The following is a 19,742-nucleotide window of genomic DNA, read 5'->3' on the forward strand; positions in this document are numbered from 1 at the left end:
TTCCTTAATTCCCTCACATATTAATTGTCCCTCCAACAACGTGACCAAATTATATTCCCCACTCAATTGACATGGGTTTGTAACAAAAATAAAGTTAACATAAACTTGCATGAATTAACCCAAGGAAATACCTTTTTAATCACATTATGTGTACAATATGAACTTATCTTTATGCATTGTATTTATTTATTCTCACCAACTATGACATTATATATCAAATATACATGTTGCTTCTGTCAGCAGCTACACTGACATTGATGTGTCTCTGAGAACTGAACACATTTTTATAACTTATAACAAAATGTGTTTATACAGTAACCTGCTCACATGAGTCACATTACAGCAGGGGTGTCAAACTCATTTTAGCTCAGGGGCCACATGGAGGAAAATCTATTTCCACGTGGGCGGGACGGGTAAAATCATGGCATGATAACTTAAAAATACGACTATGACAACTTCAGATGGTTTTCTTTATTTTACTTTGGCCCAAAATAGAACAAGCACATTCTGAAAATGTACATATCACAAATAATCCTCTTGACAAAACACTTCAAGTTAGTTGAACATTTCGAGGGAAAAAAAGGTGCATTTTCAAAAACACCTTGAAGAACACAATGAACTTAGACTCAATCTCAGTGTTTCTACAAAGCAATTAAACTTTAAGTCACAACCCATCTAGGATTGAACAAAAACCTAAATAAAGCATGAATAAAAACGACTCTATGTATCAACTACCTCATTTGTCATTTCCACATATTAATCCTGTGCTAACTCAACAAACCATACAAACTGTTCAGGAAGGTTTCAGATAGAGAGATAACATTGGATAAGATTATGCTCCAAATAATCCAAGTTTGTATGAATACCTCAGATATTTTTGAAAGAAGTAGCAACATACCACAAACTAAACAGCTAATTGGCTATTTTCCCTTGTGTGTTTTTATGTGTTTTACTACGTCTGCATTATGTGGGAACCTTTTACAGCACACTTAACATTTAAATGGTTTTCCTCCAGCGTGTGTTTTCATGTGTCGACACAAAGAGCTGTTATAAAAAAAGGTTGTACCACAAACTGAACAACTAAATGGTTTTATTCCAGGTGTGTTTTCATGTGGTCAGTCAATTTTCTCTTAACAGAAAAGCTTTTGCCACAAACTGAACAACTAAATGGTTTTTTACCTGTGTGTGTTCTCATGTGTTGAGTCAAATTGCTCTTAACAGAAAAGCTTTTGCCACAAACTGAACAACTAAATGGTTTTTTACCTGTGTGTGTTCTCATGTGTTGAGTCAAATTGCTCTTAACAGAAAAGCTTTTGCCACAAACTGAACAACTAAATGGTTTTTTACCTGTGTGTGTTGTCATGTGTTGAGTCAAATGGGTATTTTGAGAAAAGCTGTAGCCACAAACTGAACAATTAAATGTTTTTTCACCTGTGTGTGTTCTCATGTGTTGAGTCAAATTGATATTTTGAGAAAAGCTGTAGCCACAAACTGAACAATTAAATGGTTTTTCACCTGTGTGTGTTCTCATGTGTTGAGTCAAATGGCTATTTTGAGAAAAGCTGTGGCCACAAATTGAACAACTAAATGGTTTTTCACCTGTGTGTGTTCTCATGTGTTGAGTCAAATGGCTATTTTTAGAACAGCTGTAGCCACAAACTGAACAATTAAATGGTTTTTCACCTGTATGTGTTCTCATGTGTTGAGTCAAATGGCTATTTTGAGAAAAGCTGTAGGCACAAATTGAACAACTAAATGGTTTTTCACCTGTGTGTGTTCTCATGTGGTGAGTCAAATGGCTATTTCGAGAAAAGCTTTTGCCACAAACTGAACAACTAAATGGTTTTTCACCTGTGTGTGATTTCATGTGTTTAGTGAAAATGCTCTGGAAAGAATAGTTTTTATCACAAATCGAACAGTTAAATGTTTTTTTACCTGTGTGTGTTTTCATGTGTTCAATAAAACGGCTCTTTTTAGTAAAACTTTCAGCACAAACTGAGCAGCTCAAACATGTTTTACCTCTCTTCTTTGTAGAGCATTCAGAGTGTTTGTTGTCAGTGTGAGTCCTCATATCACCTTCACAGTCTTTATCGCTGCTCAAAGGTTCTTCAACCTCATCTTCAGCCTCACTATCTGATAGTGGAGCTGAGAGGTTGTCAACTTGTGGTTTCTCTTCATCATCTTCAGTCTTCACAGAGAGAATACTCAGTGGAAACTTGGTGTAATCAGCTTCCTCTCGTCCTAGAAGACACTCTCCCTCCTGAGTGATGCAGAGTTCCTCCTCTTCCTTTTTAATGCAGGGTGGTTGTGGAGTCTCCTGCTTCAAAGTGGAGCTCCCCCCTAACTGAGGGGAAACTTCTTCTGGATTACCGATCAGCTGCTGGACGTCTGCAAGACACAAACAAACAAAAACACACTTTCTTCTATGTACTGTATGTGTGTGTAGTAGGGTTGTACAGTATACTGCTACTAATAAAGTATTGTGGTACTAATCAATTGAAATCAGTACTATACCCCCTTTGAAAAGTACCGGTGCCATCCTTCCATCTGAATGTCGCTGTGCGACGGTGACTACAGAGCCGAGGCGCATGATGTTGAGTGTGTCAAAACGCACACACAAAGTGCATACAAGCAATAACATGGTGGAGAGGAAGAAAGGCAACAAAGGACAATTCTACTGGTTAATAAAGAGGGGGTGTGAAGTGCAATATGGAGGTATTTGGGCTTCGAAACTAACAATAAAGGTGACACTGCAAGGGTTGCTTTACACCTTTCCTGTTTGTGGGCTCCCAGACCGTGGTCAAGGAGCGCAGGGGAGACGTTCCCTCCAGGGTCCATGTTTTGTCGGGGGTAACACTGGGTCCATAAAGCTCCGCTCTTTGGTCGGAAGGACGAGGCCGTCGATTAGTTACAAGTTGGTCACTTTATGAAGAATGATTTAATATAATGTCAGTAAAACTTTATGTTCTATTCTAATCTAATCCTTGATTATAGCAGACTATATGTAATATGGAAAATTGTAAATTGTTCTTTGAGTGCAACAAGAAAAGCCCAATGTGTTTAATGCATTTTAATTTATATTTTAACCTTGTAAAATTGTTCTTTGACTGTGAGTGTTTAATGTAGTGTAGGATTTTATGTTAAAGGGGAACATGATCACAATTTCAGAAGGGTTAAAACCATTAAAAATCAGTTCCCAGTGGCTTATTTTATTTTTCGAAGTTTTTTTCAAAATTTTACCCATCACGCAATATCCCTAAAAAAAAGCTTCAAAGTGCCTGATTTTAACCACCCGTCCATTTTCCTGTGACGTCACATAGTGATGCCAATACAAACAAACATGGCCCCATCCTGTTCGCTCTATATCTCCTCCCTCTTGGAGAGATTTTTAAGAGGCATGGAGTGTCTTATCACTTTTATGCAGACGACTGCCAAATTTATATGCCTATTTCAAAAGGCCACGGCCCCCTGACACCCCTTCTCAACTGTCTATGCGACGTCAAGGCTCGGTTAGCCCAGAATTTTTTAATAATGAATGAGGGAAAAACGGAAATTTTAGTGTTTGGTCCGACCCTCACTGACTTGGGACCATTGCAAAATGATGTGCGTCCCAAAGTCACCAGCCTTGGCGTCACTATAGACAGCGATTTTAAACTTGACAAACAAGTCAATGGCGTTTTTAAATCGTGTTTTTATCATCTTCGTCTTTTAGCAAAGGTAAAACCGTTTTTATCTTTTAACCTTTTTGAACAAGTCGTGCATGCTTTTATTTCAATTGGCCTGGACTACTGCAATGCACTTTATGCTGGCATTAGTCAAAAAGCTCTCTCCCGGTTGCAGTTAGTCCAGAATGCGGCAGCACGACTTTTAACAGGGGCCAGGAGACGCCAGCATATAACCCCAATCCTTGAGAGTTTGCACTGGCTCCCTGTTCATTTTAGAATTGATCTTAAAACCTTGCTGTTTGTTTTTAAAGCTTTACATGGAATGGCACGTCAGTATATCTCGGACCTCATCCAAACTTACAATCCTGCGCGCGCTCTGAGGTCCGAGAGCCAGCTCCAGCTCGTGGTGTCCAAGACCAGACTTAAAACCAGGGGAGACAGGGCCTTCTCTGTGGTCGGCCCTAAGCTCTGGAACACTCTGCCCCTCCATATTCGAACTGCTCCCACAGTGGAGTGTTTTAAGTCTCGTCTTAAGACCCACTTTTATTCTCTGGCTTTTAACACTACGTGAGTTGTGTGGTCCTCTGTTGTCCTCTGTGTTTTTAAAATTTTGCTTTCTATTTACTGTTTTAATTGGTTTTACCCTTTGAAATTGTTTTTAATCATATTTATTTTTTATTGTTTTTAATTGTGTTTAATATTGTTGTGCAGCACTTTGGAAACATTTTGTTGTTTAAATGTGCTATATAAATAAAGTGGATTGGATTGGATTGGATTGAAAGAACAGCAAGCTATAGCGACATTAGCTTGGATTCAGACTCGGATTTCAGCGTCTTAAGCGATTCAACAGATTACGCATGTATTGAAACGGATGGTTGTAGTGTGGAGGCAGGTAGCGAAAACGAAATTGATGAAGAAACTGAAGCTATTGAGCCATATCGGTTTGAACCGTATGCAAGCGAAACCGACGAAAACAACACGACAGCCAGCGACACGGGAGAAAGCGAGGACGAATTCGGCGATCGCCTTCTAACCAACGATTGGTATGTGTTTGTTTGGCATTAAAGGAAACTAACATCTATGAACTAGGTTTACAGCATATGAAATACATTTGGCAACAACATGCACTTTGAGAGTGCAGACAGCCCAGTTTTCATCAATTAATATATTCTGGAGACATACCCTCATGTCAGCAGGCCAGGGAAGCTAGGGTCGATATTCTTCTCTTGATCATCTTCGATGGCATAAGGGACGGTGTGAGCCAAGACATCCAGGGGGTTTAGCTCGCTCGTCTGCGGGAACAAACTGCCGCCATTGCTTGCCGTGCTACCGAGGTCCTTTGTCCCTGAATTGCTCACACACTCCGGCAGATTCAATGGGGGTCTGGCGGCAGATTTTTTTGGCTTTATCGTTGGAAATGCATCTGCTTTGAGTGTCGCAGGATATCCACACATTCTTGCCATCTCTGTCGTAGCATAGCTTTCGTCGGTAAAGTGTGCGGAACAAACGTCCAATTTCTTGCCACTTTCGCATCTTTGGGCCACTGGTGCAACTTCAATCCGTCCCTGTTCGTGTTGTTACACCCTCCGACAACACACCGACGAGGCATGATGTCTCCAAGGTACGGAAAACAGTCGAAAAAACGGAAAATAACAGAGCTGATTTGACTCGGTGTTTGAGAAAATGGCGGATTGCTTCCCGATGTGACATCACATTGTGACGTCATCGCTCCGAGAGCGAATAATAGAAAGGCGTTTAATTCGCCAAAATTCACCCATTTAGAGTTCGGGAAATCGGTTAAAAAAAATATATGGTCTTTTTTCTGCAACATCAAGGTATATATTGACGCATACCGTATTTTCCGCACCATAAGCCGCCCTGGGTTATAAGCCGCGCCTTCAATGAACGGCATATTTCAAAACTTTGTCCACCTATAAGCCGCCCCGTGTTATAAGCCGCATCTAACTGCGCTAAAGGGAATGTCAAAAAAACAGTCAGAAAGGTCAGTCAAACTTTAATAATATATTAAAAACCAGCGTTCTAACAACTCTGTTCACTCCCAAAATGTACGCAAATGTGCAATCACAAACATAGTAAAATTCAAAATAGTGCAGAGCAATAGCAACATAATGTTGCTCGAACGTTAATGTCACAACACACAAAATAAACATAACGCTCACTTTCTGAAGTTATTCTTCATTCATAAATCCCTCGAATTCTTCTCCTTCGGTGTCCGAATTAAAAAGTTGGGCGAATACGGGATCCAAAATGGCCGGCTCCGTCTCGTCGAAGTCATTGCCTTCCGGAAAGCTCGGACCACAGTTGTGGCCGAAATATCCGCCCAGGCATTTACGATCCACTGGCAGATTTTGGCGTATGTCGTCCGGCGCTGTCTCCCTGTCTTAGTGAAGGTGTGTTCGCCTTCGGTCATCCATTGTTCCCACGCCGTTCGCAGTCGTGCTTTAAATGCCCTGTTGACACCAATATCGAGCGGTTGGAGTTCTTTGGTTAATCCACCCGGAATGACGGCGAGTGTTGTATTTGTGTGCTTCACTTGTTTTTTGACACCATCTGTGATGTGGGCGCGCATGGAGTCGTATATCAACATGGAACACACAAAGGGAATGAAACGTAATACCCGCGCGCTTCTTCTTCTATGGGGGCGGGTGGTTGCTTACAGTAGAAGAAGAAGCGCTTCCTCTTCTATGGGGGCGGGTGCTTACCTTGGCGGTTGCTTACCGTAGAAGAAGAAGCGCTTCCTCTTCTACGGGGAAAAAAGATGGCGGCTGTTTACCGTAGTTGCGAGACCGAAACTTTATGAAAATGAATCTTAATATTAATCCATATATAAAGCGCACCGGGTTATAAGCCGCACTGTCAGCTTTTGAGTAAATTTGTGGTTTTTAGGTGCGGCTAATAGTGCGGAAAATACGGTACATAGGTCTGGTGATAATGTTCCCCTTTAAAATAAAGCCAGTATTGACATTTTTTGTAGTTCCATTTATTCAGAAAAGTATTTATACATTTAGTACCGGTACTAAATTATTGGTATGGGGACAACCCTAGTGTGTAGTGTTTCATGGCCATTCATTTAGTGCCTTGCCAGAATGATGGATCAATGTTTACATGACTTGTCATAGACTCAGAAAAGTTCAGCTAGATTCTCAGAAAGTAGAAAACATCTGCTGCGATGGACATTAGGATACTACAAACTAACAGTGGGGAAAAAGTCAACATTGAAATACATCGCAAAACTAAGAAGTAGAGAACTTTTTAGATATTAAATGCAAGAAACTGGATCCACTTTCTGTACAATTGCAATGATCATTGGAATTACTTTGTAAATCAGTGGTCCCCAACCTTTTTGTAACTGCGGATCGGTCAACGCTTGAAAATTTGTCCCACGGACTGGTGCTGGGGGGGGTATGGTATTTTTATTTTTTATTTGGACTCTTACTATTATGTTAGATCCACTATGGACTGGACTCTCACAATATTATGTCAGACCCACTCGACATCCATTGCATTCGGTCTCCCCTAGAGGGGGGGGGGGGGTCACCCACATATGCGGTCCTCTCCAAGGTTTCTCATAGTCATTCACATCGACGTCCCACTGGGGTGAGTTTTTCCTTGCCCTTATGTGGGCACTGAACCGTGGATGTCGTTGTGGCTTGTGCAGCCCTTTGAGACACTTGTGATTTAGGACTATATAAATAAACATTGATTGATTGATTGATAACTTAGCTTAGTAATGCGAGCTAAATATTTCAATAGTAAGAAGCGCTTGTTTTGCTCTTCCACTTTCTAAATTTGACTTTTGCATTCTTTCATCTCCTCTGATGTGAACTCCACTGCCTTCTTCAACAGATTATGTATATATTCGGATATATGTTATATTTTATATCGCTATATTTAGTCTATTTATACCTGCATTGTCCTTTCCATCCTTACACTTTCCATCATTGTAACTGAGCTACTGTGTGGAACAATTTCCCTTGTGGATCATTAAAGTTGGTCTAAGTCTAAGTAACAATCATGGCGGCTCTTTCTTTACATTGTTGAAAAGTCGGCTAATTTCTCATCAACACTTTTTTCAGGGCTTGAAATAGTTTTCAAAGGACAAAACTTCAACTCACTCACCTTCATCTTTCGTCTTTATCTCCGTTGGTGATTTGCTGGAAGTTGATTCTCTTTCATGTTCTCTTTTAGCGGACGTCGCCATCTTAGCATAGCAGTAGTCGTCCATCTTCTATCACGTCTTCAATCTTCACTTCAGATATCGCTCCAAACTCAATGCACGTTTCGTGGCTTTGGGAAATACCAATTGAGATATTTGTTGCTATATTTGCTGTGAATCATATGACTTTAAGATCGTGAATTCGAAAATTCTCCGAACAACCATAGCATGCGGTCTTCGTCTTTTTGCTTGGCTTCTAGTACATTTGCGCATGCGCTAGAAGACAGCGACTTCCGTTTCCTACTCCACAGCACTTGTTTTTCAAATTAAAGGCATTTTAATCTTGTTTTAAAGCAATGGTTTGCAAACGTATCTAACATTAAATAATCGATAACTACTCTTTGAAAATAAAATATATATATATATACAAGCACGTGCACAGACTATTTCGATGGCTGTTGTTCAAACCAGAAAAAGGGCAAACATTTAAAGTGGGGTTACTGATTGCTTATTTTACTCCTGTTTTACGTTGGGTGGAGGGGGAGGAGTCACAGCCCCGCTTTACCGTGTACCTCTTGCTTGGTATACTTGCTCGCCCCGGTATAAACTATTTGCTTGCCTAACAGAATTGCGACATCCAGTGGACACATTTAGAACAGCAGTTTCTTTCATTCAAAAAAATGCAGCTGAATTTTACACTTCGCAAACTCATCTCGCGGGCCGGATTGAACCTGTTATGCCCGAATGTCGAGGGAGGTGGGGGTTGGGTTGTGGGTGTTAATTGTTCATATGTCTCTGATTTGCACACCAATCAGTCTGAGGAGTAAAAGTTGGCAGTTTGTTATGCAAACAGTTACCCAGCATCACTTATGCGTCAACGTCAGTTTTGATACATCTCAACTTTGTAGTGAAAAAGGGTGTAGTGCAGGTTAATGAGCGTGCACAAATTTGACACATAAGGCCCCAGGTCCCTGGACTGAAGAAGGAGTAACCAAGCACTTGAAGCATCATCTATCTTACTGTTCAGGAAGGTTTCAGATACAGAGAAGACATGGGGTCATGAGTAGATAAGATTATGCTCCAAATAATTCCAAGTTTGTATGAATACCTCAGATATTTGTGAAAGAAGCAGTGAGGAGGTCCTGGGTAGGGTGGATGTCGCCACATATGAGCAACATACCACAAACTAAACAGCTAATTGGTTATTTTCCCTTGTGTGTTCTAATGTGTTTTACTGCGTCTGCATTATGTTGGAACCTTTTACAGCACACTGAACAACTAAATGGTTTTTCTCCAGTGTGTGTTCTCATGTGTCACCACAAAGAGCTGTTTTGAGAAAAGCTTTTACCACAAACTGAACACTTATATGTTTTTTCACCTGTGTGTGTTTTCAAGTGTTCAGTCAATTTGCTCTTAACAGACAAGCTTTTGTCACAAACTGAACAACTAAATGGGTGTTCACCTGTGTGTGTGTTCTCATGTGTTAAATCAAAGAAGTATTTTGAGAAATGATTTTGCCACAAACTAAACAATTACATGTTTTTTCACCTGTGTGTGTTCTCAAGTGTTCAGTCAAAGTGCACTTAAAATAATAGTTTTTACCACAAATTGAACAGTTAAATGTTTTTTCACCTGTGTGTATTGTCATGTGTTCAGTCAAAGAGCTGTTTCGAGAAAAGCTTTTGCCACAAACTGAGCAGCTCAAACATTTTTCACCTCTCTTCTTTGTAGAGCATTCAGAGTGTTTGTTGTCAGTGTGAGTCCTCATATCACCTTCACAGTCTTTATCGCTGCTCAAAGGTTCTTCAACCTCGTCTTCAGCCTCACTATCTGATAGTGGAGCTAAGAGGTTGTCTACTTGTGGTTTCTCTTCATCATCTTCAGTCTTCACAGAGAGAATCCTCAGTGGAAACTTGGTGTAATCAGCTTCCTCTCGTTGCATACAAGCAATAAGATCGTGGAAAATATTACTGGCATCTCATGTACATATACCCATTTATTAAATTTTTCTTTTTTTCTTTTTCTTCTTCATTATTTGGGCATTCCAGAGTACTGGAGCCCAAATAGAAAACACTCTATAGCCCGCAGACTTTTTGTGAGCTCTGGAAATCACTAAGAATGCCCTCCCGGTAACAGTTAGAGATGCTACCTCAGTAGAAGCATTTAAGTCCCATCTTAAAACTCATTTGTATACTCTAGCCTTTAAATAGACCCCCTTTTAAGACCAGTTGATCTGCCGTTTCTTTTCTGCTCTGCCCCCCTCTCCCTTGTGGAGGGGAAAGGGGGGGGGGGGGGGGCACAGGTCCGGTGGCCATGGATGAAGCGCTGGCTGTCCAAAGTTGGGACCCGGGTTGGACCGCTCGTCTGTGCATCGGTTGTGGACATCTCTGCGCTGCTGACCCGTCTCCGCTCGGGATGGTCTCCTGCTGGCCCCACTATGGACTGGACTCTCACTATTATGTTAGATCCACTATGGACTGGACTCTCACACTATTATGTTAGATCCACTATGGACTGGACTCTCACTATTATGTTAGCTCCACTATGGACTAGACTCTCACTATTATGCTAGATCCACTATGGACTGGACTCTCACACTATTATGTTAGATCCACTATGGACTGGACTCTCACTATTATGTTAGCTCCACTATGGACTGGACTCTCACACTATTATGTTAGATCCACTATGGACTGGACTCTCACTATTATGTTAGATCCACTATGGACTGGACTCTCACTGTTATGTTAGATCCACTATGGACTGGACTCTCACTGTTATGTTAGATCCACTATGGACTGGACTCTCACATTATTATGTAAGATCCACTGTGGACTGGACTCTCACACTATTATGTTAGATCCACTATGGACTGGACTCTCACAATATTATGTTAGATCCACTATGGACTGGACTCTCACACTATTATGTTAGATCCACTATGGACTGGACTCTCACAATATTATGTTAGATCCACTATGGACTAGACTCTCACTATTATGTTAGATCCACTATGGACTGGACTCTCACTGTTATGTTAGATCCACTATGGACTGGACTCTCACATTATTATGTAAGATCCACTGTGGACTGGACTCTCACACTATTATGTTAGATCCACTATGGACTGGACTCTCACAATATTATGTTAGATCCACTATGGACTGGACTCTCACAATATTATGTTAGATCCACTATGGACTAGACTCTCACTATTATGTTAGATCCAATATGGACTGGACTCTCACTATTATGTTAGATCCACTATGGACTGGACTCTCACACTATTATGTTAGATCCACTATGGACTGGACTCTCACAATATTATGTTAGATCCACTATGGACTGGACTCTCACAATATTATGTTAGATCCACTATGGACTAGATTCTCACTATTATGTTAGATCCACTATGGACTGGACTCTCACTGTTATGTTAGATCCACTATGCACTGGACTCTCACATTATTATGTAAGATCCACTGTGGACTGGACTCTCACACTATTATGTTAGATCCAATATGGACTGGACTCTCACTATTATGTTAGATTCACTATGGACTGGACTCTCACACTATTATGTTAGATCCACTATGGACTGGACTCTCACTATTATGTTAGATCCACTATGGACTGGACTCTCACAATATTATGTTAGATCCACTATGGACTAGACTCTCATTATTATGTTAGATCCACTATGGACTGGACTCTCACTATTATGTTAGATCCACTATGGACTGGACTCTCACAATATTATGTTAGATCCACTATGGACTAGACTCTCACTATTATGTTAGATCCACTATGGACTAGACTCTCACTATTATGTTAGATCCACTATGGACTGGACTCTCACTATTATGTTAGATCCACTATGGACTGGACTCTCACTATTATGTTAGATCCACTATGGACTGGACTCTCACTATTATGTTAGATCCACTATGGACTGGACTCTCACTATTATGTTAGATCCACTATGGACTGGACTCTCACTATTATGTTAGCTCCACTATGGACTAGACTCTCACTATTATGTTAGATCCACTATGGACTGGACTCTCACATTATTATGTTAGATCCACTATGGACTGGACTCTCACAATATTATGTTAGATCCACTATGGACTGGACTCTCACACTATTATGTTAGATCCACTATGGACTGGACTCTCACAATATTATGTTAGATCCACTATGGACTAGACTCTCACTATTATGTTAGATCCACTATGGACTGGACTCTCACTGTTATGTTAGATCCACTATGGACTGGACTCTCACATTATTATGTAAGATCCACTGTGGACTGGACTCTCACACTATTATGTTAGATCCACTATGGACTGGACTCTCACAATATTATGTTAGATCCACTATGGACTGGACTCTCACAATATTATGTTAGATCCACTATGGACTAGACTCTCACTATTATGTTAGATCCAATATGGACTGGACTCTCACTATTATGTTAGATCCACTATGGACTGGACTCTCACACTATTATGTTAGATCCACTATGGACTGGACTCTCACAATATTATGTTAGATCCACTATGGACTAGACTTTCACTATTATGTTAGATCCACTATGGACTGGACTCTCACTGTTATGTTAGATCCACTATGGACTGGACTCTCACATTATTATGTAAGATCCACTGTGGACTGGACTCTCACACTATTATGTTAGATCCAATATGGACTGGACTCTTACTATTATGTTAGATCCACTATGGACTGGACTCTCACACTATTATGTTAGATCCACTATGGACTGGACTCTCACAATATTATGTTAGATCCACTATGGACTGGACTCTCACAATATTATGTTAGATCCACTATGGACTGGACTCTTCTAATATTATGTTAGATCCACTATGGACTAGACTCTCACTATTATGTTAGATCCACTATGGACTGGACTCTCACTGTTATGTTAGATCCACTATGGACTGGACTCTCACATTATTATGTAAGATCCACTGTGGACTGGACTCTCACACTATTATGTTGGATCCAATATGGACTGGACTCTCACTATTATGTTTGATCCACTATGGACTGGACTCTCACACTATTATGTTAGTTCCACTATGGACTGGACTCTCACTATTATGTTGGATCCACTATGGACTAGACTCTCACTATTATGTTAGATCCACTATGGACTAGACTCTCACTATTATGTTAGATCCACTATGGACTGGACTCTCACTATTATGTTAGATCCACTATGGACTGGACTCTCACAATATTATGTTGGATCCACTATGGACTAGACTCTCATTATTATGTTAGATCCACTATGGACTGGACTCTCACTATTATGTTAGATCCACTATGGACTGGACTCTCACAATATTATGTTAGATCCACTATGGACTAGACTCTCACTATTATGTTAGATCCACTATGGACTGGACTCTCACAATATTATGTTAGATCCACTATGGACTGGACTCTCACTATTATGTTAGATCCACTATGGACTGGACTCTCACACTATTATGTTAGATCCACTATGGACTGGACTCTCACTATTATGTTAGATCCACTATGGACTGGACTCTCACTATTATGTTAGATCCACTATGGACTGGACTCTCACTATTATGTTAGATCCACCATGGACTGGACTCTCACTATTATGTTAGATCCACTGTGGACTGGACTCTCACACTATTATGTTAGATCCACTATGGACTGGACTCTCACAATATTATGTTAGATCCACTATGGACTGGACTCTCACTATTATGTTAGATCCACTATGGACAGGACTCTCACACTATTAAGTTAGATCCACTATGGACTGGACTCTCACACTATTATGTTAGATCCACTATGGACTGGACTCTCACAATATTATGTTAGATCCACTATGGACTGGACTCTCACTATTATGTTAGATCCACTATGGACTGGACTCTCACACTATTATGTTAGATCCACTATGGACTGGACTCTCACACTATTATGTTAGATCCTCTATGGACTGGACTCTCACAATATTATGTTAGATCCACTATGGACTGGACTCTCACTATTATGTTAGATCCACTATGGACTGGACTCTCACACTATTATGTTAGATCCACTATGGACTGGACTCTCACACTATTATGTTAGATCCACTATGGACTGGACTCTCACAATATTATGTTAGATCCACTATGGACTGGACTCTCACTATTATGTTAGATCCACTATGGACTGGACTCTCACACTATTATGTTAGATCCACTATGGACTGGACTCTCACTATTATGTTAGATCCACTATGGACTGGACTCTCACTATTATGTTAGATCCACTATGGACTGGACTCTCACTATTATGTTAGATCCACCATGGACTGGACTCTCACTATTATGTTAGATCCACTATGGACTGGACTCTCACACTATTATGTTAGATCCACTATGGACTGGACTCTCACAATATTATGTTAGATCCACTATGGACTGGACTCTCACTATTATGTTAGATCCACTATGGACAGGACTCTCACACTATTAAGTTAGATCCACTATGGACTGGACTCTCACACTATTATGTTAGATCCACTATGGACTGGACTCTCACAATATTATGTTAGATCCACTATGGACTGGACTCTCACTATTATGTTAGATCCACTATGGACTGGACTCTCACACTATTATGTTAGATCCACTATGGACTGGACTCTCACACTATTATGTTAGATCCTCTATGGACTGGACTCTCACAATATTATGTTAGATCCACTATGGACTGGACTCTCACTATTATCTTAGATCCACTATGGACTGGACTCTCACACTATTATGTTAGATCCACTATGGACTGGACTCTCACAATATTATGTTAGATCCACTATGGACTGGACTCTCACTATTATGTTAGATCCACTATGGACTGGACTCTCACTATATATATATATATATATATATTGGCCCACATGTATAATATCAATGTTTATGTTGTCCATGGAAAGAAGTTAGTAAGAAGCAAAAGAAAAACAACCAACCATGGATGACAAAAGGACTGAAAAATGCTTGTCACAAAAAAAAGACATTACCGTATTTTCCGCACTATAAGGCGCACCGGATTATTAGCCGCACCTTCTATGAATTACATATTTCATAATTTTGTCCACCAATAAGCCGCCCCGGACTAAAAGCCGCGCCTACGCTGCGCTAAAGTGAATGTCAAAAAAACGCTGCGCTAAAGTGAATGTCAAAAAAACAGTCAGATAGTTCAGTCAAACTTTAATAATATATTGAAAACCAGCGTTCTAACAACTCTGTCCCAAAATGTACGCAAATGTGCAATCACAAACATAGTAAAATTCAAAATGGTGTAGAACAATAGCAACATAATGTTGCTCGAACGTTAATGTCACAACACACAAAATAAACATAGCGCTCACCTTCTGAAGTTATTCTTCATTCGTAAATCCTTCGAATTCTTCGTCTTCGGTGTCCGAATTGAAAAGTTGGGCGAATACGGGATCCAAAATGGCCGGTTCCGTCTCGTCGAAGTCACCGGAGTCAGTGTCGCTGTTGTCCAGCAGTTCTGTGAATCCTGCCTTCCGGAAAGGTCGGACCACAGTTGTGACCGAAACTATCTGCCCAGGCATTTACGATCCACTGGCAGATGTTGGCGTATGTCGACCGGCGCTATCTGCCCGTCTTAGTGAAGGTGTGTTCGCCTTCGGAGCTGTGTGAAAAAAGCCACCCGGCCTCTTCGCGTAAACTTCCCTTAACCACTCGCTCATCTTTTCTTCATCCATCCATCCCTTCGAGTTAGCTTTTATGATGACGCCAGCTGGAAAGGTCTCTTTTGGATGGGTGGAAGTTAGCATGGCAAGCTAGAACCACAGTGAAGGATGACTTCTCATTCCCTGTGGAGCGAATATTCACCGTACGTGCTCCCGTTCCACAGTGCGGTTCAGTTGCTGTGAAATACGGTAGTAATCCGTGTGCGGATGGAGAGATTGCGTCTTTTTATGAACCGGATCGTTTTGTAGGAGCCATTTTGTGGTCTTTACAGATGTAAACAGGAAATGAAACGTACGGTGATATCCGCGCGTTTTTTCTTCTTCTTCCGGGGGCGGGTGAAGCGCTTCCTGTTCTATGGGGGCGAGTGCTTTCCTTGGCGGTTGCTTGCGTAGAAGAAGAAGCGCTTCCTGTTCTACGGGGAAAAAAGATGGCGGCTGTTTACCGAAGTTGCGAGACCGAAACTTTATGAAAATGAATCGTAATAAAGCGCACCGGGTTATTAGGCGCACTGTCAGCTTTTGAGAAAAATTGTGGTTTTTAGGTGCGCCTTATAGTGCGGAAAATACGGTATGTTAGATCCACTATGGACTGGACTCTCACACTATTATGTTAGATCCACTATGGACTGGACTCTCACAATATTATGTTAGATCCACTATGGACTGGACTCTCACTATTATGTTAGATCCACTATGGACAGGACTCTCACACTATTAAGTTAGATCCACTATGGACTGGACTCTCACACTATTATGTTAGATCCACTATGGACTGGACTCTCACAATATTATGTTAGATCCACTATGGACTGGACTCTCACTATTATGTTAGATCCACCATGGACTGGACTCTCACTATTATGTTAGATCCACTATGGACTGGACTCTCACACTATTATGTTAGATCCACTATGGACTGGACTCTCACAATATTATGTTGGATCCACTATGGACTGGACTCTCACTATTATGTTAGATCCACTATGGACAGGACTCTCACACTATTAAGTTAGATCCACTATGGACTGGACTCTCACACTATTATGTTAGATCCACTATGGACTGGACTCTCACTATTATGTTAGATCCACTATGGACTGGACTCTCACACTATTATGTTAGATCCACTATGGACTGGACTCTCACTATTATGTTAGATCCACTATGGACTGGACTCTCACAATATTATGTTAGATCCACTATGGACTGGACTCTCACTATTATGTTAGATCCACTATGGACTGGACTCTCACACTATTATGTTAGATCCACTATGGACTGGACTCTCACACTATTATGTTAGATCCACTATGGACTGGACTCTCACAATATTATGTTAGATCCACTATGGACTGGACTCTCACTATTATGTTAGATCCACTATGGACTGGACTCTCACACTATTATGTTAGATCCACTATGGACTGGACTCTCACTATTATGTTAGATCCACTATGGACTGGACTCTCACAATATTATGTTAGATCCACTATGGACTGGACTCTCACTATTATGTTAGATCCACTATGGACTGGACTCTCACACTATTATGTTAGATCCACTATGGACTGGACTCTCACACTATTATGTCAGATCCACTATGGACTGGACTCTCCCAATATTATGTTGGATCCACTATGGACTGGACTCTCACACTATTATGTTAGATCCACTATGGACTGGACTCTCACACTATTATGTTAGATCCACTATGGACTAGACTCTCCCAATATTATGTTGGATCCACTATGGACTGGACTCTCACTATTATGTTGGATCCACTATAGACTGGACTATATAAATAAATATATATATATATATATATATATATATATATATATATATATATATATATATATATATATATATATATATATATATATATATCCACAATATTATGCTAGATCTACTCGGCGTCCATTGCACCGGTCGTCCCCACATCTGCGGTCCTCTCCAAGGATTCTCGTCGTCCCGTTGGGTTGAGTTTTTCCTTGCCGTGATGTGGAATCTGAACCGAGGATGTCGTTGTGGCTTGTGCAGCCCTTTGAGACACTCGTGATTTAGGACTATATAAGTACACATTGATTGATTGATTGAAACACTCGTCGTCTCATGCTGCTTCCTTAATTCCCTCACATATTAATTGTCCCCCCAACAACGTGACCAAATTATATTCCCCACTCAATTGACATGGGTTTGTAACAAAAAAAAAAAATAACATAAACTTGCATGAATTAACCCAAGGAAATACCTTTTTAATCACATTATGTGTACAATATGAACTTATCTTTATGCATTGTATTTATTTATTCTCACCAACTATGACATTATATATCAAATATACATGTTGCTTCTGTCAGCAGCTACACTGACATTGATGTGTCTCTGAGAACTGAACACATTTTAATAACTTATAACAAAATGTGTTTATACAGTAACCTGCTCACATGAGTCAGATTACAGCAGGGGTGTCAAACTCATTTTAGCTCAGGGGCCGCATGGAGGAAAATCTATTTCCACTTGGCGGGACGGCTAAAATCATGGCATGATAACTTAAAAATACAACTATGACAACTTCAGATGGTTTTCTTTATTTTACTTTTGCCCAAAATAGAACAAGCACATTCTGAAAATGTACATATCACAAATAATCCTCTTGACAAAACACTTCAAGTTAGTTGAACATTTAGAGGGAAAAAAGGGTGAACTAAGACTTAATCTCAGTGTTTCTACAAAGCAATTAAACTTTAAGTCACAACCCATCTAGGATTGAACAAAAACCTAAATAAAGCATGAATAAAAACGACTATGTATCAACTACCTCATTTGTCATTTCCACATATTAATCCTGTGCTAACTCAACAAACCATACAAACTGTTCAGGAAGGTTTCAGATACAGAGATAACATTGGATAAGATTATGCTCCAAATCATCCAAGTTTGTATGAATACCTCAGATATTTGTGAAAGAAGTAGCAACATACCACAAACTAAACAGCTAATTGGCTATTTTCCCTTGTGTGTTTTTATGTGTTTTACTGCGTCTGCATTATGTGGGAACCTTTTACAGCACACTTAACATTTAAATGGTTTTCCTCCAGCGTGTGTTCTCATGTGTCGACACAAAGAGCTGTTATAAAAAAAGCTCGTACCACAAACTGAACAACTAAATGGTTATATTCCAGAGTGTGTTCTCATGTGTTGAGTCAAATTGCTCTTAACAGAAAAGCTTTTGCCACAAACTGAACAACTACCGTATTTTCCGCACTATAAGGCGCACCTAAAAACCACAAATTTTCTCAAAAGCTAACAGTGCGCCTTATAACCCGGTGCGCTTTATTACGATTCATTTTCATAAAGTTTAGGTCTCGCAACTACGGTAAACAGCCGCCATCTTTTTTCCCCGTAGAAGAAGCGCGCGGTGCATGCTGGGATATGTGACGTTTCATTTCCATTTGTGTGTTTATGTAAAGACCCCAAATGGCTCCTATTAAGTGTGTTGTCTGTCTAATTATAAATAATGCAGACGAGGCGTGTTAACTGAGTTCTCAACGTTTTCTCACAGCGTGCTCATAACCACATTCGAACTCCCAGCATACAACATCGCTTCTCAGGGCTACTGCGCATGCTCGTAACTATCGTTGCATGCTGGGTAGTGTAGTTGTTATATTTGCTAGCTCATAACAGCACATTGAGAGACGCGCTTAATTCAATACTCGCCGTCATTCCGGGTGGATTGACAAAAGACCTCCAGCCGCTAGATATTGGTGTCAACAGGGCATTCGAAGCTAGACTGCTAACTGCGTGGGAACTTCTCAGGGCTACCGCGCATGCTTGTAACTATCGTTGCATGCTGGGTAGTGTAGTTGTTATATTTGCTAGCTCATAACAGCACATTGAGAGACACGCTGACACGCTTAATTCAATACTCGCCGTCATTCCGGGTGGATTGACAAAAGACCTCCAGCCGCTAGATATTGGTGTCAACAGGGCATTCGAAGCTAGACTGCTAACTGCGTGGGAACTTCTCAGGGCTACCGCGCATGCTCGTAACTATCGTTGCATGCTGGGTAGTGTAGTTGTTATATTTGCTAACTCATAACAGCACATTGAGAGACACGCT

At 40.5% G+C, this 19,742-nt stretch overlaps 1 protein-coding gene across 1 annotated transcript; it reads right to left on the reverse strand.

The window, feature by feature from the left end:
- Positions 1 to 492: 492 nt before the first annotated feature.
- Positions 493 to 8,088, reverse strand: LOC133619351 (uncharacterized). Its single transcript, XM_072915419.1, has 2 exons — positions 7,806 to 8,088; positions 493 to 2,388 (listed from the first exon to the last, which is right to left on the reverse strand). Exons 1-2 carry the CDS (start codon positions 7,909 to 7,911, stop codon positions 1,091 to 1,093), a joined length of 1,404 nt encoding a protein of 467 aa, XP_072771520.1. The 5' UTR covers positions 7,912 to 8,088; the 3' UTR covers positions 493 to 1,090.
- Positions 8,089 to 19,742: the final 11,654 nt, after the last annotated feature.

The sequence above is a fragment of the Nerophis lumbriciformis genome, linkage group LG20 (genome assembly GCF_033978685.3).
Source record: "Nerophis lumbriciformis linkage group LG20, RoL_Nlum_v2.1, whole genome shotgun sequence".
NCBI lineage: Eukaryota > Metazoa > Chordata > Actinopteri > Syngnathiformes > Syngnathidae > Nerophis > Nerophis lumbriciformis.